The sequence below is a fragment of the Pezoporus occidentalis genome, unplaced genomic scaffold, assembly GCF_034315485.1.
Source record: "Pezoporus occidentalis ecotype Australia unplaced genomic scaffold, CSIRO_AGI_Poc_V1 ctg226, whole genome shotgun sequence".
In the NCBI taxonomy this organism is placed as follows: Eukaryota; Metazoa; Chordata; class Aves; order Psittaciformes; family Psittacidae; genus Pezoporus; species Pezoporus occidentalis.
This window is the reverse complement of record NW_026914138.1, coordinates 1,655,464-1,677,633: the sequence shown is the minus strand read 5'-3', so window position 1 is coordinate 1,677,633 and position 22,170 is coordinate 1,655,464. Positions and strand designations below refer to the sequence as shown.

General features: G+C 50.1%; 1 protein-coding gene across 2 annotated transcripts; it reads right to left on the bottom strand.

Moving 5' to 3' along the window:
• Positions 1 to 777: 777 nt before the first annotated feature.
• Positions 778 to 22,098, bottom strand: ADAM9 (ADAM metallopeptidase domain 9). 2 transcript variants are annotated; one of them, XM_062621036.1, is made up of 22 exons: positions 21,984 to 22,098; positions 15,392 to 15,489; positions 14,472 to 14,536; positions 13,172 to 13,250; positions 12,985 to 13,061; positions 12,337 to 12,526; positions 11,512 to 11,577; positions 10,812 to 10,883; positions 9,961 to 10,130; positions 9,036 to 9,117; positions 8,602 to 8,735; positions 8,235 to 8,406; positions 8,030 to 8,122; positions 7,673 to 7,868; positions 7,079 to 7,184; positions 6,214 to 6,397; positions 5,559 to 5,639; positions 4,656 to 4,761; positions 3,434 to 3,566; positions 2,885 to 2,993; positions 2,628 to 2,755; positions 778 to 1,933 (listed from the first exon to the last, which is right to left on the bottom strand). In XM_062621036.1, the coding sequence occupies exons 1-22, from the start codon at positions 22,081 to 22,083 to the stop codon at positions 1,816 to 1,818; spliced, it is 2,559 nt and encodes an 852-aa protein (XP_062477020.1). In that variant the 5' UTR covers positions 22,084 to 22,098; the 3' UTR covers positions 778 to 1,815. The 2 variants fall into 2 exon arrangements, 1 of the variants encoding a protein (XP_062477020.1); XR_009965286.1 differs by lacking the exon at positions 778 to 1,933 and having other exon boundaries at positions 4,646 to 4,761.
• Positions 22,099 to 22,170: the final 72 nt, after the last annotated feature.

Genomic DNA, 22,170 nt, shown 5'->3' with positions numbered 1-22,170 from the left:
CAGCTGCCAGCACATCTGCAGCACCCCAACCCCTGCAGCTGGAGACGTGCCTCGGTCGCGTTGGGGGGCAGCCGCAGCGGCACCGTGACCGGGGACAGGACCTGGGAGCCTGGAGGGGAGGGGGAAGAGAGACCCTGGCGGTGCTGAACCCATCCCGGAGCCAGCATCAGCCGCGGAGGGGCGGCCCCGGACTCACGCAGCAGCCCCAGGAGCAGCAGCAGCAGCAGCAGCAGCGCCCGGTGCGGCTCCATCGCCGCCGGTAACGGCTCCCCCGCGGCCGTTCGTCCCCGCCCAGCCCGGAAAGCAGAGGCGGAGGCGAGGGAGCGCCTTGTACAAAACCCGGCGTCTTTATTGCTCTTTGTTGCTTACAACGCGGGTCGGGAGCAGCCCTTGGGTACCGGGATGCGCAGGGGACAGGCACACGCGTTACACAACAGGAGTCAGCAGCAGCATCCCATCCCATCGGAGCCGGTTCCTTGCCTTGGCCATCACCCTGCGGCCAGGATAAAAACTCTTCATGGGTTAAAAGGCACCGTTTTCAGCACAGTTGTAGTGGAGGCAGCTTCAGATACAGTCCATACATCTCTCTCCATCCTGGATTCCCTCTCCTGTGCCCATGGTGAAGGTGGTTTGGACAGACAGCCCCCAGGGAGCAGGACACAGCAGAAAAGTGGGAAGTGATTACATGGAACAAACAGAGGACCCCCAGGGATACATCTGGTGCTAGCCTAGGTAATGGTTTACAGATTTCAATATTGTTATAAACCTTAGTCTATGTTTATGGGAAACCACAGGAGTTCAAGTATTTTATTACTGCAAACACTATATACACATTGTTATTGTATACATGGATGTATATACAGAGAAAAAGGTTTCATTTTTGGCAATATTAGGGGGCATTTTACAGACCGAGTTTGCACTCGGTGGCCAGCAGGAAGGGAAAAAGCTGAGCTCTTTTCAGTACTTAGTTCTAGCAAGTTTTGGGCACCTGGGTCCAGTTGTGACCCATGCACAGCAGCATCACCCTGACCTGATCTCTCCTCACCAGCACAGCAAGGGCTCAAGGCTGCACTCTTCAGATCCAAAGTCAAAGCTGAGAGCACCCCACTTCCTCCAACCAAAATGGGGCCATGCCTTTTCGTACCTTGATTTTCACTACCCCAGTACGGTGGTGTTAGTGGACATTAGTACATGATTCTCATCTAGCAACTCATCATTCCTCATCTTAAACCATTAAGCTCCTACAGCACAGCTTAGTGTCAGTCAGCATGAAAGGATTTAAGTGCATTATTACACATCAATACACATATATACATGCATAAACGTGTGCACAATGTATTTATCTTCCTCTGAAAGAGGAGGCTGACACCTTACTCCCCCTGTGCCGTGGTTGTGTAAGTGGATAATATCCTCCAGTCCTTGCAGTGTGATTTTCAGTTAACTGGCCTGATCTCCTTGCTTCGAGCAGGGTTAACGGGGTCACTTCAGCTCCTCACTGCACATCCCACACCGCTCCAGCATCCGGGCGCATCCTGGGCAACCCAAAGCAACTCCCAAGGGCCGAACTCCAGCAGTGCCCGAGCTTCCAGCCCGGTGCTGTTCCCAAAGCTGGGAATGGGGGTTCGGTGTTGTCAGTCCCTGGAGCTTTGGTAGAGGTATTTAAAGTGGTACATTCCTCCTTGCTGTATCTCGTCCGCCTCATCCCGGGCCGCAGCGGGAAGGCTCGAGGGCCACTTCCATGGCCGAAGGGTTAACTGCAATCTCAGCTCTCAGTGACCAGGTCAGCTCACGTCAAGGCCCCACAGAAGCCAAAAGCTATTTGGGAGGCAAAGGTGCGGGTCGAGAAGGGAAGTACTGTCCCTGAGGTAAACACCTGTGCTGTGATGGAGGCGGTCCCTGAGGTGCACACTGCTGCTGCTGCGGAGGTGGTGGCCTGCAAGAGGACACAGGAGCCATGGTGAGCCCCAGTGGCTGCCCCATCACTCATCCCCTGCCTGCACTGCATGGCCACAACCTCAGCTTCCAGCTGAAGCCCCATCTCAAATGGGCTGCGGTCAGATGCTGCTTTCCAGTGCCCGAAATCCCCAGGGAACCCAGTGTGTTAATACAGCATTCTTCCCAAAGACCCCACAAGTTTCCCCCCAACACAAGCTCCACCCCCTGCCCTTTCTGGACACGCATGGTTTCCAGCACAGGCATTACATCTTAGAAGTAAAATGAAAAGGAAAGGAAAACTTTTCTGTTCAAAGTTCCTGAGCAATGATCCTGTACTGAGCAACAGCACTCCCCCATCAGCAGAACGACAGATTCCTGAGTGATCTCTTTTTAAATCAGGTATTTTGAGAGGTGTTTTATGCCCCTGTACACGGGGCTAATCTGGCCCCACAAAAGCATTCTGAATCCTGTTAATCAAAATGTAGCTGTGACAGGGTGTGAAATGAATGCTAGGGGTAATAGCACTGTAGCTCCACAGTGTGAAATGAAGGAGAAGCTTCTTGCAATAAAAGGTCAGTCCTGCGTGTGTACAGCACGTGATGAAACACCCCAGTGCTTATAGAGATGAAGACAATGACAGTATATACACATCAGTGCAAATAGCAGTAGTTATGTGCAATAACTCAGCCAACCTTGTCGGCAGCTTCTGTGGCTGTGGGGCCTGGTACTGCAGAGGTGGGTAGTAAGACTGGTGGTAAGCCTGCTGAGGGTGCTGGTTAACTGGGTAAGATGGGACAGGAAAGGTGTTTGGCTCCATAGCCTATGAAGAAAACACAAGAACATTCACAAACCTGCACGTAGGGAATTGCAACACTTGTTCCATCAGTTAAGGGACATTTAAGACACTTCCTATGGGGGGGGAAAGTGACAAAGAGGAGATTGTTCCTACCATAGGGGCACCCCTCGGTGCATAGGGCATGCCGTGCGACAAGCCTTGGTGGTGATGGTGGTGGCCTCTTGGCTCAGCTTCTGTCCTAGGAGGTGGTGATGGCCGTGACCTAAAACCCAACAATGTGGAGTGTGTGAGCATGTAACCCTGACAGAATGACTCTGCAGGCCACAGAGCCAAGCACAGCGAACCTGCTGGATGGGTTTATATCATGTCAGCATGTATCAGATGTCAGGAAGATACTTGCAGCAAATCTGAGGAACAACATAGCCTTTTCTCTGTTTAGGATCATGACAGAGTCATTTGCCCACTTTCTATTAAAGATAGGACCCAAAAATACAAAGCCCATCACCAACAGATAACTTAAAGGTAAAAAGAAAGTTCTCTGCTCCCTCAATTTAAGATGAATTGATCTTTTCTGTCACTGCCCGGGGCAAGCTACAGGCATCAACTGATGCCTGACATCTCAGGACTAGAACATGCCTGGAACAAGTGCCCATGGACTACTGCTAAAGGGCAGAGGAGAAGGGAAGAGGGAGATGTACGTACGCGTGGCAGCGCGACATCGCTCCTCGACACCACCGCTTCAGCCTGTCTCGTTTCACAAATGCCAGGGCAGCAGCTACAAGGAGTGGGAGGACCAGGAAGAAAAACACCAGGAGCCCGTTCCTCAGCGAGGAGTCTTTGTGGGAAGGGGACAAAACGACAGAGGAATAAAGAATTACACGGCATCGTAGCTGGGCCCGCTGTAGCTGCGTTTGGTCCCATTTGTGCTCCAACTTCCATTTGTCATAGAAGCAAAAGCTAAAGACTCGAAGAAGACTGCAAGATCTATGCCCAAATGTATTAGTTTCTGATTATCTCCTCACATCTGGTCAGAGGTGAAAGAACTGTGCATGCTCTACTACCCTGGGCTAGACCAGCACATTGAATTACTAGATCAATACCTCATTTTTCTTCCACTACATTACTGCGAAGACCTTACGAGCTCAACTGAAAGAGAACTTCTGCCTTTTGGGCTGATCCTAAATCTTCCTCTTCTCCTACCATTGCTTGCCGTAGGCAAAGAACTCAGGTTCTTAACAAAGCTGTACTAAAAGACCCTTCCCTTTTGTTGTCTTGAGGCATCTGTCCTTGCTCCACTGTGATTCTCCAGCCTGTTACTGCACCACCACAGCATCCTTTCCCTCCACCTCTCTTCAATACCTTAAGTTGGTTGGGGCAGGGACTCTGTATGTATTTACTACATGTTGTAAGCATGCTGTCTGCACTCAAGTAACAAACACTAATAAACCAGTGGCTTCCCAACCAGCGTTGCCCCAGCCCACCTCTGCCAGATGAGTGCACATGCAGGGACCAGAACAGGACAGCTACTCATCATTGCCACCACTGTTAGAAGCAGCGCATCCTTATGGAGATGCAGAGTCAAACCCATGCATTTGAACCCATATCCCCAGCTAAATCTCAACTTTTGAATAGAAAGGGCTACAATTTCCTGCTTGGAAACAGGGAAGTCCAAGAGGATCTTGGTTCCAATGTGTCTGAAATCACCTGGGGGGCAATGAAACCAGCCCGGTTCCTTTCCACATCCCCAGCATCCCAGAGGAGAAGCGCAAGCCCTTGAGCCCACCACCTCAACTAGAATTGTTTGCAGATGACACCCAGGGAAGAGCCAACCACCGAGGCATCGCTCTGGAGCCGTGAGGAGCCCTGTGCTCAGCCCCACAGCAGGCAGGGCCACGGCCCCAGAGCAGCCACGACCTTGACTTGCCACTGTAGGGCGGCCCACTGTCCACGCTCCCGCCGTAGCCTGTCACGTCGCAGTAAGGAGGGGCCCAGCCTGGTTCACAGTGACAGTTCCTGTTGTTATTGCACACCTGCATTCAAACAGCACAAACACCACAGTAAGGCTATGGAGGAAGCCCACTTTCCACCTGGTTAAAGAGCACGCAGGACCCACAGCCATCTGCTCTACCCATCCCACACCGCTCAGGCCGGAGAACGTTAACCCACATCAATTCCACAGAGCCCCTTGGCCAGACATCTCAGCCTTGCACATGACTGCATTGGGGAGGATGAGCTTCCAAGGATGAGCTATATCCCCACAGCCTAAAGACCTTGGCTTTCCCTTTTTGTGTTCTTTTGTTGGAGAGATGCAGAGTTCCAAGTCACAGTCGTAACACTGGAACTGGGAATTCTTGCCTGGCAAAAAAATGCCATCTGAAGAGCTTTTGTCACAGGTTTTTTCATTACTGTTACAGGTTCTCTCCCCCAGGGACATTTTATAGAGTGTTTTATAGGGAAACAAACCAGAACACTTGAGTTCCCACCCACCATTTAAAACCTCGCTCCAGTTTGGTCCAACTTTTGCTGTTAAAAGGCACTTTTGCCACAAACAGTACCAAAAAGCAGCTTTTTACAGCAAAACCCACCCTCAAGAACCCCTGCATGCACCATCACAATTACTTTCTCTCACATCAGCCTTAAAGAGAGAAAGGCAAGACTTCCAAGGGCCATAAAAGACCAGGATATGGACACTATTGATCAAGAACCTCGTGTTCTTGCAACAAACAAGTCAGAGACCCTCATGGGGAGACCCAGTGACAGGAAAAGCCACAGGCTTTATCCTTCACCAGTGGATTCCAACAGGCACAGAGGCTCTTGCTCTACTTACTCCATGTCCATGGCACTGCTTCTCCACATCACAGTCGTAGTTGAGAACGGAGGCACTCACACACTGGAAGTGTCTGCAGATCTGTGTGCACAGATGATGCAAGGCAGCATCTCACTGACCTGCCCCTCATCCTCCCCTCCTTGCTCCATCAGCCACCCTGTGCTCAGCCTCAGGCTACTCCCTGCTAAAACCCAACTCCACCAACAGCCCTGTACTACAAAAGGCTTCTCAGCATGGGGTCTGAACTGCCACTGGGGCCTTTTGTCTCTGGCCTGAATGTAAAGGAACAGCAATTAAGTTGTGCTCAGTGAGGAGATGTGGAATGCACATTCCTGTGCTGGGGCTAAGCCTCAAGGCTTTTCAGCGCAGTCGGATTTTAATTGCAAGTCCTCCTGAAGGCATTTGTGTGCACTTGCTCTTCCCTCTCACAGAGCAAAGACTTTGGCTCTCAGACTCCATTTCTGCTCATTCCATTCCCCATGCACACACAGTGCAGTGCTGGGAAGCGAGGGGCTCACTCAGCTTTGCATCGAGTCCAGGCATCAAGAAGTTAAAGGGCCAGAAATACTCCCAAACCAACACAGCTGAAAACTGCATTCACATGAACCCCCCTGAATGACTACAGTGAGAAACCACTTTTTCATTGTTCATTTACCTTCCCATTCCCACATTTGGTGCCTTCATTCACCATTCCTGGGTCCGGGACATCGGAGCCTAGCTGGAAATCTACACCCCAGCACGTGGTGTCTCGAATGGGAGTCTGGATAATGGCAGGCTTGATTCCAAACACAGGCATGGTCTTCACGTTTTCACATTGCAGCTTCCCACACATGGCATTCCTACAACATCAACACAGCAATACTGCAGTAACACTTCAATCTGGGCCTAGAGAAAGAGCATCAAACACTTGAGATGATGTTTCCTTCCTACTGGAAGACACTACTTGAAAAATCACATCGAGGCCAAACACAACTGAGCTGGGCCTCCTTTCAGGGCTGCAGGAGGATGGGTTTATCCCTTCTTGCTGTTGGGGTCTTTACATTAAAGATCCTTTCTCTGCACATGAACAGCTTTGGGGTAAGAACAATCAGTGACAGGAGATGTGGAGCCCCACATCTGATGCATGGATCCCCTGAGGCTACAGAACACACATGGGAAACCACAGCATGAACCCAAAAGCCTCAAACCCAGCTACAGAGCAAAGAGAGCACACATTCAAACTCACTCCAACTCCTATGTGCAAGAGTCAAGGACAGACAATTTAAACCAGAGGTGAGCAAAGCCAAAGTGTGGAGGCTCTCAAGTGCTAAAAACAGCTTCAGAAATGAGGGTTAAAGCACATCTGAGCTCTCTCACTGTGGTTTCAGATCGATGCACACATGTCAGCAAGGTTAGATGATGGGGTAACACATCTCTCCCCAGTGCACCTGCTAGAACACCTCAAACTGATACTGCAGCACCCAAATAAGGGTTCTCAGTGATGCAGTGAGGAACTTGGTGATGCACTGGGCTCAACTCACCAGCTGGAACATTTCTTGTAGTCATGACCATGGAAACCACAGTTGCCAAATCTGTCACCCTTGGAGTTCACTTCAGCAAAACAGATGTTGGGGGCTGCTTTGGCTTCTGCAAGCAGAGAGAGGAACCAAGTTACACAGGGACAGGAACATCTCCTATCATCATGTCTCTTTTACCCAAAGTAATTATGCTGCTACATGTGATTTCCACACAGCAGACAGCTTAAGAACCTGATCAAGGCAATAAAGAGGTGCAAATGTCAGCACTATAAGACTCCAAGAGACAGACAGTCACTTAACATTGAGTCAATTGTACCATTTGATATTTCTTCAGCAAAATATCAAATTTAGATACTGTCTTCTTTACAGCCCTATACACTGCACTAGGAGGGATTAGAGCAAGAAAATCACTACTTGAATCACCAGCACGGCATTAAACCTAAAACAAAGGAATCATGTATGAAGACTAAGCCATAAATGCCACCATTTCAAACCCTTTGCCAAAGCCAGCTGGTCTTCAAGGAAAACAAGTAGAGTTTAAATAAACTTCGTGTATTCTTTTAGCTATATCTCCTGTAACACTGCGTTCTTCCTTACTGGAGCCAAAGATATCCTGGCACTGTGCATCATAGTACTGGCAGACCCCGTTGTAGCAATAGGCTTCCTCGTTGTGGCACGGGTGCCCGTTCTGCACAGTGAAGTCTGGCTGGCAGAACTGGGACGTGCCATTGCAGTACTCTGGGAGGTCACACTCGTTGCTACTCGCCCGACACTCGGTTCCTCCAGGAAGGAGCTAAAGAGAAAGGAGGAAGAGGAAACGGCATCAGGAAACAGAAAACTTAGCTCAGTGCTATGCACCCACACAACAATTCCCTCTCAGATGCCCCGGTGAGGCCAATGCTCTCCTCTTCCCAAGCACTGAACACTTCCCAGGAACACGGCTGAGCCTCTTACCTGGCAGTTCTTACAGCAGTCACCATAAGCACACGCAGCACCGGATCGGAGCCTGCAAGTGCCCGGCTCGCAGCAAGGGTCGCTTTCACATTCCTAAGAAGAGAAGCGCACTGAGCATCAGGAAACCTCATCCTCCACCACACACAGAGCCCCTCTCCAGCAAGGGGAGCGCTGGCAGCATCTGTAGGAGGCACAGGTTACCAACCTTTGGTGAACCACAGTCACACTCCTCCCCAGCATCCACCAGCTTGTTCCCACAGTACGGGACACTGTAGGTTTCATCAGGCTTGGGAACGTTGAGCAGGCAGCTTCCACCTTTGTTGAGAGTCAACTTTTCAAAGTCTTCTGCACTGCAGCTGCTGAAGTTCCTCGATCCCCTGCAACAGGGCACATGCACTTATCTCTACACTGAGCCAACCCATAAGTGCTCCCTTACTCTGTAGGGCAAGGGTAACACTGGCTTTCCCCATGAGCTGCAAGCACAACATGACTCTTTGCGAGAGTACTTTGAAGGCAAAAGCAGCCTGCAAGAACTAAGCACATGGGAAAGGGTGTTTCCATCAGGTACTTACGATGCTCCAGAGCTCATGATGCAACTGCTTGCTCCGCAGTGACAGACGCGTTCATCGTCGTGGTTCATCCCCAGGTTATGTCCCAGCTCATGAGCCATAATTGAGGCAAACATCTGTATACTGATCCTTCCAAACTGTACAACAGCAAAGCAGAAGGAAATGAGCGGGCAGCTTGTACTGAGATTTCTTACGTGCCAAAAAAGACACTTGTGCCATTCTGTCTGCATCAGCAGAGAAGCCCTGTCCTGCATTCATGAGTGATGCACACCGAGAAGGGAAGCTGAGCAAAGGATGCAAAAGATAACAGGAAAGTGCCAGAAACAGCTGAGGACTACACAAAACACCCCAGTAACCATTTCAGCTTTGCTATTAAAGACTCTGGAGTGCAAAACTCTTATCATGATCACATTCACATATCACTACAGATATCTCACCACGTTAATGCCTCCTGCGTGGCTCTTGGAGCACACTGTTCCCACATAGGCCATTCCAGCTGTGCCACCAAACCCCTTCTTCCTGCAGAAATGGGGAGGGAAAAGGAGCATTAATATGCCAGTTCAGCTTCATGGCTCTTTATGCTTTTGATTCCAGACAAAAGTTTGCGTAGAAAGTTGGCATCTTCCCTCTAAATATGAAGAGCTGAATGGCCCACCCTTAAAATCATTTGTTTTCCTTGGCTGTTCCCTGCCTTTCTATTACTGCCAAACTCCACTGATTCCTTTCCTTTTCAACTTCGTTACTCCCTTGTTTCTACACAGGGGGAAGCATCTTCCCTCTGCCTGCTTTGAGCAGTGACTTCCTAAAGGCCATGCTATCTACAGAGCAGGAAGTGCACAGGGGCACATGTCCTGGAAGGGCAGAGAGGGCAGGATAGGAAGCCCTGTGCTAGCTTAAGGCAGTACAGACAGATCAATGTTCGTGTCAAAGCTCAAACCATGCAGCCAGCTTCTGGGTACCAGCTGCAGAAACAACCTTCTCTCCATTAAAATGCAACGCTCTGCATCAGGTTTCTACCCATTTTCAAGTGGAAGCAGCCCTAGATGACAAGTCGAACCAGTGTACAACCTGATAAAGGATTATCTGAGTGGAAGCTTTATACAATGCAAAACACAACGTTGCAGACCACGTGGGACAAGCAAAAAAGATAACTCTCAGGGAGGACATTGAATTCAAGGACCACAGAAGCCTTCTGAAAAGCACTTACACTGATGTGGGAAGTTCCACCAAGTAGCCAAACCACAACAGATTGCACTGATTCTCTGCTGAAATACAGCAGCTACTTTTGCTAGCACAGTATAGCTGAGCAGGCAGGAAGAGAAGGAGCTTCTTGGGAGCGAGAGGGAAGGAACTGCCACTCACAGGACAAACTGGGCACTGTCATGTCTCCGGCGCAAAACAAGGTTCTTCTCTCGCCACTGGACAAAGTTTGCCAGCACATCACCAGCTCCTCCATCTGTGCTGATGATGTTTTCGTACTTCCAGATCTCTAAACCCACCAGTACCACGCGGATGTTGAGCATGATGTACATCTGGGGAAGGAAGACAAGGGGAAATGTGTCTGAAGACTTTCAGGTAAGAGCAGTGTCTGGTGTTCTGCTTACTGCAAGAATCGGCTGCTTCTGGTTGGGTTTGCTGGTTTGGAACACCAGGCTTGGGTTTGCTGGTTTGGAACACCAGGCTTGGGTTTGCTGGTTTGGAACACCAGGCTTGGGTTTGCTGGTTTGGAACACCAGGCTTGGGTTTGCTGGTTTGGAACACCAGGCTTGGGTTTGCTGGTTTGGAACACCAGGCTTGGGTTTGCTGGTTTGGAACACCAGGCTTGGGTTTGCTGGTTTGGAACACCAGGCTTGGGTTTGCTGGTTTGGAACACCAGGCTTGGGTTTGCTGGTTTGGAACACCCAGGCTTGGGTTTGCTGGTTTGGAACACCAGGCTTGGGTTTGCTGGTTTGGAACACCAGGCTTGGGTTTGCTGGTTTGGAACACCAGGCTTGGGTTTCCACTGTGGTGCTCCTTTAGCACCACACTCAGGCCGAGTGCTCTCAGGCTCCAACATCACAGCTGAGGGAACAGCCCTAGCTCCTGGCTTGACAAAACCCCCTCCTTCATCCTCACCAAAGCAGTATCAGAACACTCTAAGGTCAAAGCTGACAGAAGGAAGCAGAAGTGCAGGGCTACCGTGCACAGCATCACTTAACCCAGCTTTAACTTACACTGTCAAGGAAGTTTGCCAGTTGCACCATGTGTTCTCTTACTTCTGTTTCACTCTTCCCAAAATCTTCAAACTGCAAGACAAAGAAACTTGGTCATGAAGAGAAGAGATAAAGACAGAAGTTGGAATGGAACAAAGCATTTAAAGACTAGTTAACATGAAAACCAACCTGGCCTTGCTCAAATGTCCTGTCAAGGGTGGTGAGGTGCTGGCACAGGTTGCCCAAAGAAGTGAATGTTCCATGTTCCATCCCTGGCAGTGTTTAAGGCCAGGCTGGGCAGAGCCTTGGGCAACATGGCTTAGTGTGCAGTGTCCCTGCCCATAGCAGGGGGTTGGAACTGGATGACCTTAAGGTCCTTTCCAACCCTAACTATTCTGTGCGTCTATGCTAATCAAGACAGCAGCATCTTCAGTGCTATTGCTCAACATCTCAATATTGAAGAGAAGGCAGGAGTTGCCATGTGTTTCCCTTACACTCCGAAATTCCTTGCTGATAGAAACTCTCCATGTCTGACAGTTCACTCTTTGCCTGAAGACTACTGCAGGGAGCACGCTGATACTCAGATTTAGGTTAGTGCATGTGCATAACCTTGGCTACAGTGTCAGTGTCTTTCCACAATCCATTGGGCAGTAATGAAGACTGAGGGATTCTCAAGCCAGCCCTTGGGAAGAAGGGAGGGGGAACAACACATGAGCTTTACCTTTTCTTTATCCACAACTATGAAGAGCTCCACGTATCTGGTTTGATGCAGGACTGCTCTCTTTGTCTGGGGAGAAGAGTTTGCAAGAGCTGCAGTGTTAGTAATTCAAGTGCAAACCAAAAACATAACCCTGACATCATCAAACTTCACGTGATCCAGAGGGTGGCTCGAGGCACACCCAAAGCACAGTGTGCCAAGACTGTAACCAGAGCCCCGAGGTGGAAGCCAATGCAATGACAGTTTCTCTGTAAGTGTTTCACCTTCAACTTTAGCAGCACAAAGACTTCCTGTCTCAAAAGGAAGGGATCTTTTTCCTTTCCACACAGGTTTCTTTGTAAGAAAGGAGCTGAAAGACACTAACAAGCAAATGCCAACAACCTTGAAGTGAAACCTGAGGGTTTTCATACTCAACCTTCTACCACAACCACGTTCCTGTGCAGGCAGGCTTTAAACAACACAGGGAACTCCACACCAAACCGGTCTCCTGATGGTTAGGAGAATGGAATAAACACCATAATATTCTCCTGGCTCCTGATGCAATCCTTTGTTAATGAGCCTCTCCAATGAGGGCAGTGTTCCTGCCCTTAAAAGCCCCGCAAAGCTCTGCCTGTGAATAATGCAAGCAGCCACTCGCCTCTCGCTGCTGTAGGCAGATGGAGAAAGGAACTGCCACTGCTTTGTTGAAGCAACTGAGTTTCCCAGCAGCGTAGGAAGGCCTCAATCAGAAGCCTTTAGGTATGTGCTAAGCCCCAGGAAATCCGATAAGCAGCTTCCATACTCTGAGGTGAACACTCATTACTGTGGAGAAAACAGTGCAGCACTTACTCGCAGCAGCTGAGTCATGCTGGGATGGTGATCTTCCTCCCTGTGCTCACTGGCGTGGTCTTCAGCAGTTACTCCACACATTGTGGGCTCTTTCTTCACATTATCCAAGCGATATAAAATATGTTTAGAGCCAGAAGAGGACTCCATGGGCTCAATCCCATAGGTGATGTTTCCCATCATCACCAAGCCCCTAAAATGTAACAGTGGATGAGAAATCCCTTGTTAAGCACAGAGGTTATTCACCCAGATTCTTACAGTAAAACATAGGAACAGTTATTCTTTGGTATCTAATGGCATGTATCTCAGTCCTGGTAAACCAGTGGGCTTCACTGCAGGCCTGAGAGCAGTCAAATGGGAACACACTGGTGTTCCACTCTCCAGTTCTGCACTGTGCACAGCTCTTTGTAGTGATCATCTACACAAATCAGAACAAGCCAACTTTGTGTCACAGAGCAACTGATTCAACTGCATCAACCAACTTATTCAATGGCATTGCAAATACCAACTGAAATGGTGTTGGGGCAGAGAAGCTGCCCAAAGGCACCCACTGCTGAACCCCAGCTCAAAACAGAGCGAGACCTTTGTTTCAAGGCTCAGCAAATACAAGACTCACATGGCAGCCAAGGTACAAAAGAGGAGTTCTGCTACCTGAGCCCCGAGCAAGTGCTGAGAGCGACCACAGAATCCAGGCTCCCCTCCACGTATCCCTGATAATGGCAGTGATCCTACATGGGAAGACAAGGAAAACATCTCTCATTTTGTAATACACGATTCCAGGTTGGTGCTCAGTGTTCAAGTCACCTTCGGTAAGGGTATAAACAGAAAGAAACCCTACCTGGACATCTGGGTGCTCAGATTGCAACTTTCCCTCCTTGTTATAGGTATAAACAGTGAAATCTTTGGGCAGCAGTTCTCTGTAAGGAAAGGGGAGAAGGAATACTGGAGGAATTGCATGAAATGACTCTAGCAAGATGATCCTAATCAAAAGCATCCCAAATAGCAGTTAAATAAAGAAACCCTTCCAAAATTAACAAAGAAAATGGGAATTTCCACAGCAAAATCCAAGCTATCAGAATGCTGGAACCGTTAATGAAATCCAATCAACCACCTGACTCCAGCTATGCAAAACAAGCACCAGAACCCATTAAACTGTGCTAATTTCATACAGGAAAAGAAATATTCACAGCCCTCAGATTCCTGTGTCTGACTTCTCCTGCCCAGCTCCGGAAGGAAGTGCATCGGGGAAGTCTCCCACGATGAAGAGTGCTGGTCTGTAGTGGTGAACCCGCTGAATTCCCATGTCTCTGAGGTCAGGGGCTTGGCAAGTGGCAGCTGCAGATCCCCAAGGGCTTGTGCAGTGAAAACAGTTCTGTGTCTTTTGACAGTTGGAAGACAGAACTCTTTAAGAGCTTGATAAATGGGAACTTAGATTGATTGGATATAAGGAAGAAATTCTTTCCTGTTAGGGTGGTGAGGCACTGGAATGGGTTGCCCAGGGAGGTTGTGAATGCTCCATCCCTGGTGGTGTCCAAGGTCAGGATGGATGAAGCCTTGGAGGAGATGGTTTAGTGTGAGGTGTCCCTGCCCATGGCAGGGGGGGTGGAACTGGATGATCTTAAGGTCCTTCCCAACCCTGACTATTCTATGATTCTAACTTGCCAGCGCTGCAAGTAGCCCTAGTAAACTAAACTCAAGGCAGACAACATCTAGATTGACTGCGAGTTATGGGTATTGTGGCCTCGATACAGTCAGCTTCCTCATGTAGTATCCGTGTGCTACTGAGACAGGAAAAAAGAGAGCCCTGAAACAATAAACAAACCCCATCAGAAAGTGAAAATATTGACTTGCAATCCAGCTCCGTTTGTTTCTCTTTAGATGTGAATGGAGAGAGTCAATCCCCCCCATTCCCCAGCTCCCTCTGAGCAAAAGGCAGCTTCCTCCAGCAAAGGGGATCACCAGGGCTCAGGAGTTCCACACTGACAGCCGAGGCTGTGGGACTCAATCTGCTTTCACAGAGCTGGTGTGGAACTGTACTCCTCAAAGAGCCTCAAGGGTCAGGGCATGCTATCTGCCACCTTCAAACGCAGACACACAGATGGAGTTTAATACCTACAGAAAAGAAACTCGTCACTTACTTGTTCTTTTCTAGATGAATCGTGTATTCTTTGCCCTCTATCTCAACAGCATAGGACACCTTGTCCTGTGTAGAAAACAACAGTTGCATTTCACTCATGTTAATGAGGAAAATGGTCTTTGAGATCAGAAAAAGCTTGGCAGAAAACACCCTGTGAGCTCCATTACCACTAGCACAGCATACACAGCACCTTCTGTAGCTCAGGGCCAGGCTGTGCCGCTGATCTTAGATACGGCTGCAGTTGCTGGAGATGCAGCTACTAAATTCAGGGTTATAGAGACTCCTTTCAAATATCCCACTCAAGAATGTGCACAAGTCACAGGTTCAGGTCTCCCATTTGAAGTGGGATTCCACGGAGAAAAAGGTGCAAGGAAGAGACATCATTATAAATCCCTGGCTCCTGCTGTCACCACAGTGCTCGTCCCTTGTCTCCCCTGATATCCAGCACACAAAAGGACCATACACTAGGACTGCCAGGTACTGAGTTAGTTGCACCCAGACAAGGCAAAGCCACATGTGGGTAAGCCTGAAACCTATTTTGTTATTATCTCTACCTCCGGAACCTGGCATCCCTTCCTGTGTAACTGGGGAAAAGTCACATGAAGGAAGAAGCTGTTCCAAAATAGCTTTGTGGTTTTCTCACTCCTTGTTTTTAAGACTTCCATAGAAAAACCTCTTAGTTACAGCTGGAAAAGGACAACACAGTTCTATTACTGAACGTCTGCAGCGAGCCAGGACCCCCACAGCCTTGCATTAGCCAAAAGCTGCACACAGCAACCAGGGTCCTGACGTGTCCTTTTGTAAGGATGGAGACTTGTTTGCTGCTAGATGAGCCCAACAGGGTTTTGTGAGAATTCAGGTCAGTTTTAGGGGGGGGAACATGAAGATGTAGATGCTAAACTGAAGGCATTTTTAAGGTACCTGTACAGAGGAGACGTTGAAAGCCTCTCGCCGTTCTCTTCCTAACCTCTGCGGGATTACAACTTCATAGGAAGACAACAGAGAAACCTGCTGGAAACCTGGAAAGCAGAAGGGAAAAGCTGGCTGCAGAAACAAGGAGGGCAAGGCACAAGGAAGAAAATGACCAGAGAAGCTGTGGCTGCCCCCTCTCTGGCAGTGTTCAAGGCCAGGTTGGATGGGGCTTGCAGCAAGCTGCTGTAGTGGAAGGTGTCCCTGCCTGTGGCACGGGGTTGGAGCTGGATGAGCTTTAAGGTCCTTTCAAGACAAACCAGTGTGGGATTCAGACCCAAACAGAAAAAGCCACAGACCTTGATGCTCACAGGGCAAACCTCAGAGCAAAGGACGCTCGGATTGCCTTGTAAATTCACTTTTCAAAGTGAAAGCTTCACATTCCAGGACATTCCAAGTGTCCCTAGCACCCACCATCGCTTGCCATCAGCAGGAATCAGAGCATTTACCAAAGCAGGTCAGCACAGAGAACTTGCTCAAGGACACACAAAGACACTGTCAAACCAGGCATCCTGTGCTGGGAAGCTGCAGAACCAGCCCCACACCAGCCCCTCTGGATCCAGCCCAAAGCCCGGCTCAGCATCCCACCCTTGTCCATCACAGCCAAAGCCTGACACGAGGCCAGTGCTTCTCATTATGTTCTTAGAGAGCTCTTCAGGACCTTACTAAAGCGAGACGCACGCAGCCTTGTGTGTGCACCACCAGAGAGATGCTCCGAAGCAAACACAAGTTTGGTCCAAGTTTCCTTTATAAGGCAGCAGCTTCTGCAAGAAACTGTCTCAATGTGTAACCCATAATAAACCGCACATGTCAATGACTTTTCCCATCAACGGCCACTGCCTGGCTTCCTGGGAAGCAGGAGCTCGGTTCAGATATTGCAGGCGGGATTGAGAGCAATGGTTTTAATAGCTCCTGGCGATGGAATCAGTGAGCTCATCACAGCAGCCTGAGCTTCTGACCTGGAGGGAGGGGGAAGGGAACAGTTATCCTCCTTGTCAGCCTCCAGAAACAAGCACCATGCATTAGGGGTTGGTGAGAGGGTGCTGAGTTTCCGAGAGCCTCCAAAAGCTCTCAGAGATACTGATGCACTGAGATACTGCATCAGTAAAACCAGCCACCTCCCCACTGATATCCCCCAAGCAGTCAGATGGCTCTCAACTCCTCTCCCATCACACACACATCCATTTGGAGATCACGGATGCGTTGCAGGGCGCCTGCTTTGAACGCAGCAGTTTTGCCACACCGGCACAGGCAGAGCTGTGTTGTTTCTCAGGGGTAACACAGCACCATGGCTGCAGAAGCTTCATTAATTACAGTGATTGCTGGGAAGAAAAAGGTATTAAAGCCGAGATAAACTTCCTGAAAACAGGCTACAGAAAGCCCATGGCAACACCTCCTTGGCCTGAAAATCACGGTGGGAAGGGCTGCTTCCTTCCCTGGATGAACCACCGAAAGCACAGACTCAGCAAACGGCCCCTCGACATTTGTCACTTCCAATGACCCGTTCCACTCGTAGCCAGCCTGGAGATGCTGCACGGCGCTGCTCCGTGCTTCTTCCCAGCAAGAAGCACCTTTGTGAGCAGGGATGCGAGGCTGGAATCGCGGAGGCTCTCGGCACACAGGCTGCAGAAGCAGGGGTGGCTCCGTGGAGGTGCTCGGAAAGCAGCGTGCTTCCCAAAAAAAGCAGCTTGGAAGCATGAGACAAAGGAGTGAATCATCCCATGGAATGAGCAGGACTGGGAGGGATTTCTGGGAAGGGTGCAACACTGCAAGGCTTCCTCCTGGAGGAACAGCACCAAGAGTGCAGCTTTCAACCACGGAATAGCCCCTGTTTGCTGCTTTCTTTCCTTCCCTGCACTGCCCCCAGCGTGTAGGGAATTGTGCCCTTCATTGTGGGCACAATTCGGAGGAGGAGGAGGGTGTGTTGCTCTTGATGAACAAAGTGCTTCCTATTAGAAAGCACTTTCTATTTTTCTTCCTGTTAGGGTGGTGAGGCACTGGAATGGGTTGCCCAGGGAGGTTGTGAATGCTCCATCCCTGGCAGTGGTCAAGACCAGGTTGGACGAGGCCTTGGGTGATATGGGTTAGTGTGAGGTGTCCCTGCCCATGGCAGGGGGTTAGAACTTGATGATCTTAAGGTCCTTTCCAACCCTAACTATTCTATGATTCTATTACAAGCTAAAACATAAGGCTAGGAAGGCACCACCTCGCTTTCCAACGGAACTAACAGGAGAGGAGCAGCCACACGTTACAAGTTCAAACTTAACTGCAAAGAGCTCTGCTTTTAACTGCCAGACCTCTTCCCTCTTCTGGCATCCTTCCTCCCCTCGTGTTCCAGAACATGATCAAACTGATCCCCAGCCCCTGATGCACAAAGGGGTTTGTTCTGTGGGGTTCTTGCAGGCTGGAAGCACAGCACCCCCAGGACACCAGCACCGGGATCAACACGCACCAGCCCTCACTTTCCACGCTGTCTGCCCCACACAGTGTTTCACGCATCACCAGCAGCCCTCAAAGAGGGCACTGGGCTCGTTAATAGGAAATCCAATGAAAGGGACAAGTGCAACAAAGCAGAAATGAGAACATGCAAAAGACAACCCTGCTCCTAAAGCTTCCCCCCCCACAAAGGCTGGTTAGGAAGAGACAAGCCTTTCTCCTACCAAGAAACACACACGTGGAGATAAGGCCCTAAGCCAGCAGCCCAGTCCCAGCTCGCACCCAATGCTCCTGTCAGTGGCTGACACATTCAGACCTTCCCTCACCCTGGGAACTGAGACACACTCAGCCTGACCCAATTAGCATAGGCGAAATTCCCACCAGGACAAGGCTGTTTGCAGCTACCACAGCACTGTAGGGAAACGCTGGGCTCCAGCGTGATACGAAGGCATCAGCAGATGCGTTCCTACAACCACATCCCTGTTAACAATGCTACCTGCCAGGCAGGACAGTTATTATCCATAGGAATTCACCTGGATATTTCAGGCCAAAGTAGAGGTGGTTTAATTCACAGCGGTTAAGGAAAGGCAGAAGTGACAGCAAAAAGCCAACCTGGATGGATACTCAGCTGCTGTCCACATAAGATGTTTGAAGATGCTCACATTCTCTTTTCCTATACAGTTTTTTGTAGCTTCTTTTTCACCTCTTTGGAAAAGCTTCACTGCAATACCATAAGCATGGTTCTCAAACACAGCAGTCTGCAACAGATTCTGCAGGACTTGTTGTACTTGGGCACTTCCTGCCACTGGCCAAAGCTGATCTGAGCTGCATTTCACATCCTCACCACGAATGTGCTTCTTATCATTCATTCCTTGGGTCTAACAATACTGGAGACTGTACTTCCAAGGAGAAAAACACAATTACAACCACTATATTTATCTTGTCCCATTAAAGACTGACTTTAATTGCCAAGTATTGGAGGCAACTGGGAAGATGTGACTCATCTTCCCTTCCCCGCCCCAAATCCACAGCAGGAATTGGGTGCACGTTCCGTGGCGTGCAGGAGCTTGAAAACCATTGGAACATGTCAAGGCCATTCCAGCTCTCCCGATGCTGAGATAAGCTGCTACAGGATTCACTCCATCAGGTAAGGTCTACATGCAGCAGAGGTCAAGCTGCATCTCCCATCTCCATACACCTCGGCAGATCATTGGCTCAGCTGCAGAAGGGCAAAAAGCCCTTCCCACATGGAGCAGGGTTGGATTCATGGAGACAAGGCAGTGCTTGTGCAGCTCCACCTGTGCTCTGACTACCCCATTGGATCCCCCACAAGTGATGATGGAGAGCATCACCCTGTACAACAAGCAAATGCTCTGATGCTGCCCCAATTCACCTACCAGTGAGCAGCAGTGCTTTTAACCTCTCATTAGCCACATGCATCTGAGTCAAAGATGCACGTTGCTGAAGCATTAAATACACAAACTCATTAAATTAACCACTGTTATAATCAATTACAATTAATAGCTGAGGTCAGCTCACCAGTCATTTGACACTTAGGCAGCAGGCTGCTCACTGGAAGAGCTGCCAAAGGCTTTACACAGCCACTCTTGGGTCCCAGGATCTCCAACAAGTATCCTGATGTCTAACAGATTTCCCTGGTGCTTTAAGTAAAAACCAGTGCTTGGGATTTCCTTATGGAACCCATTTCTTTGACATTCACATTGGGGTCTACTTCCCAGTTAGACCAAAAGGGGATCCAAACCAGGACAGGGCAGCCCAGGGAGACCTCACCAGTACCACGGTTCATGTGCGCTGTGCGCTCATGCATTTCCCCCAGGTTAATCTTTCTTCCCTAGCAGACAGCAGGGCTGATTCACTTGTTGTTTAACCTACTCTAACTCTCATTTCCTCTCCTAACAGGCTCCTACACCCCAGTTTTCACCCTCTTGCAATTATTTCACCCTTAGACAATTAATCAGCAGAACACTTTGTACCAAAGCCACATCCTTCTGTCACATCCTTCTCTCGTGTGCCCACATGGCTGGGACTGGTTCAGGCTTCAGATCAAGAGGGTCTCCTCGTGTCACAGGGCCTTTCTGAAGGTAGGAAAAGGTGAGCAACTGTCACAGCAAGAGAAGCAAATTCACCTATTCCGATTTACTGCTCACCTGGAATACTGGTTTAACGTTACAGCTAAGAGCAGTTTGTGCAGTTTCTCTTGGTTGATGAGGATACTGTGCTCTTCCACAGCAATATTGCCTAGAAAATCCTTACCTCCCTCCTGCTGGAATCCTGACCCATGCTGTCAGAGTTTCCTGTCTAGACTCTATTCCTTCTGCCCCTTCTAAAGGCAGCCTAATGTGTCTGTGAGACAACAGCTACTCCTGTTCCACAATGACAGCTATGGCTCCTGCTCTCTGGTGGGTCACAGCACCCTCACCACCTCAGAACCTTCTTCATGGAGACACAGAGCAAAGCCACATTACCCTCTGTGGTGCAAGACAATTCATCTCCCCCCGCCCCAGGCCAGTGGATCTCACACCCGTGACAGCCTGGCCCATGGAGAGCAGCCCCTTGCCCTCAGAGCCCACTCACTTCCTCCGCATCCCCTGGGCTGTGGGGGTCTCAGCTGGGATCACACAGCAGAGGTTATGGGAACGCTGCTCTTCAGCCACCAAAGGAAAGCACACAACCCAAACCCAGCCACGGAACGGAGCAAATCAGCTTCTTTTTTATCATCATTCATTTTAGCCTGAGAAATGAGAACGACCAAGACAAGCCAAAACTACAACTCCCTCCGGAAAGCAGAGCACTACAAGGGGCAGCATCAGCTCCCCTCTCTTTAGTCTTCACTTGGAGGGAACAACCACAACAATGAGCATCCCAGGTCGGGTGAAGCAGAGCTGGGCTCCTCATGATCTGAACCAAGGAATCAAACACTGAAACCAAGGGTACAGACACTAAGAATTCCTTTAAGCACAGCGAGGCCATCCCGGGGCTGTGTGGTACCCAACGGCAAGGAAGAGATGAGCAGCAAAGCCACAGCCCTTAGCTAGGGCAATGCCAGGTGGTTTCTGGATGACTTTATGCAGCCAAATGACACAAAGGAGATCTCCACCACACAAATCCCTTGCAGCTACACATCCCTGGGTGATTATGTTCATTCAGGAATTCTCCATTAATAGTTGTGGGGAACACCCCATTTCTGTCTCATATCCCGGTTTATTGAGGAGAGTCCCAAGCACTCCCATGCCAACCCAAAAGCTGGAAGTTCCTGCATAAACTGAGCCAGGCAACTCATTTCTCCCCTTCTCCTTCATGCTGAGACCTGAGACAAAGGGATTTCACTGTGGAATTAGCTGGGTCAGAGACTTCCAAAGGCAGCAGAAACACTGCCCATCCTCAGGGACCTGCATTTCCTCCTGCCCACAGGTAGGAACTAGAACATTACCCCTCACAACGCTGACCAAAGCAGCACGACAGGTCACTGAAGTCTTCCCTCCTCGGAGCTCCATCAAAGCAGGTCCCAACGCACTGTCCTGCTCCACCAGCATGGGAGGGATGCCCACCGCAACAGCACCGTTGCTCAGCATAAAGCACCAGCGACGGATTCAGAGATCCCTTCCTTAGGATGCCTGATCTAAAACTATGCATTAATGATGAGCGCACAAGTTTAACGCATCCCTTCAGGAGGGGGAAAAACAACCAGAGGAGACATTTCTGCCTATAACATCAGCTTTGGCACCAGAAAAGCCCCTAAACGGAACGCTTTCAATACATCAACAACCCATACACACAGCACAGAACCAACTTAAGGGCCCACAGGGAGACAGACGGCTGTCCCTTCACTGCCCCACCGGCTCCACAACGACCCAGGCCGGGGCAGACCCACGTCCATGGGGCCTCTCTGCCCCCTCTCTCTCACCCCTCCGACCCGCACCACAGCACCGCAGCCCTCCGGACACCCGCGCAGGACTGAAGGACCAGCCCCGAGGAAGAGCCGGGGCCAACCGGATCCCCTCGGCGGGGAGAAGGAGAGGCCCGAAGGCCAGCGCGGCCGGGCCGAGGGGAGGCCGGGAGGTGTCGGAGCAGGCCCCGCCGCACTCACCCTCACGGGCCGGCTGCCCGGGCGCGGCCAGCAGCAGGAGGCAAAGGCAGCTCCGAGCCACCGGGGCCCAGGTCCGAGCCATGGAGCTCCGAGTCCGCATCGCCGCCCTCCCCACACACCCCCGGCTGGGGCGCTGGGTCCGGCCGGCGGCCCGCGGCCTTATGGAGCCGGGCCGGGGCCTGCGCCG

Coding starts and splice junctions, on each gene's coding strand:
- ADAM9 (XM_062621036.1), bottom strand. CDS start 22,083: ATGCGGACTCGGAGCTCCATGGCTCGGACCTGGGCCCCGGTGGCTCGG. Junction 14,537..15,391: donor TCAACGTCTCCTCTGTACAG/GTACCTTAAAAA, acceptor TTTTCTACACAG/GACAAGGTGTCCTATGCTGT. Junction 13,251..14,471: donor ATTCATCTAGAAAAGAACAA/GTAAGTGACGAG, acceptor CTTTCCTTACAG/AGAACTGCTGCCCAAAGATT.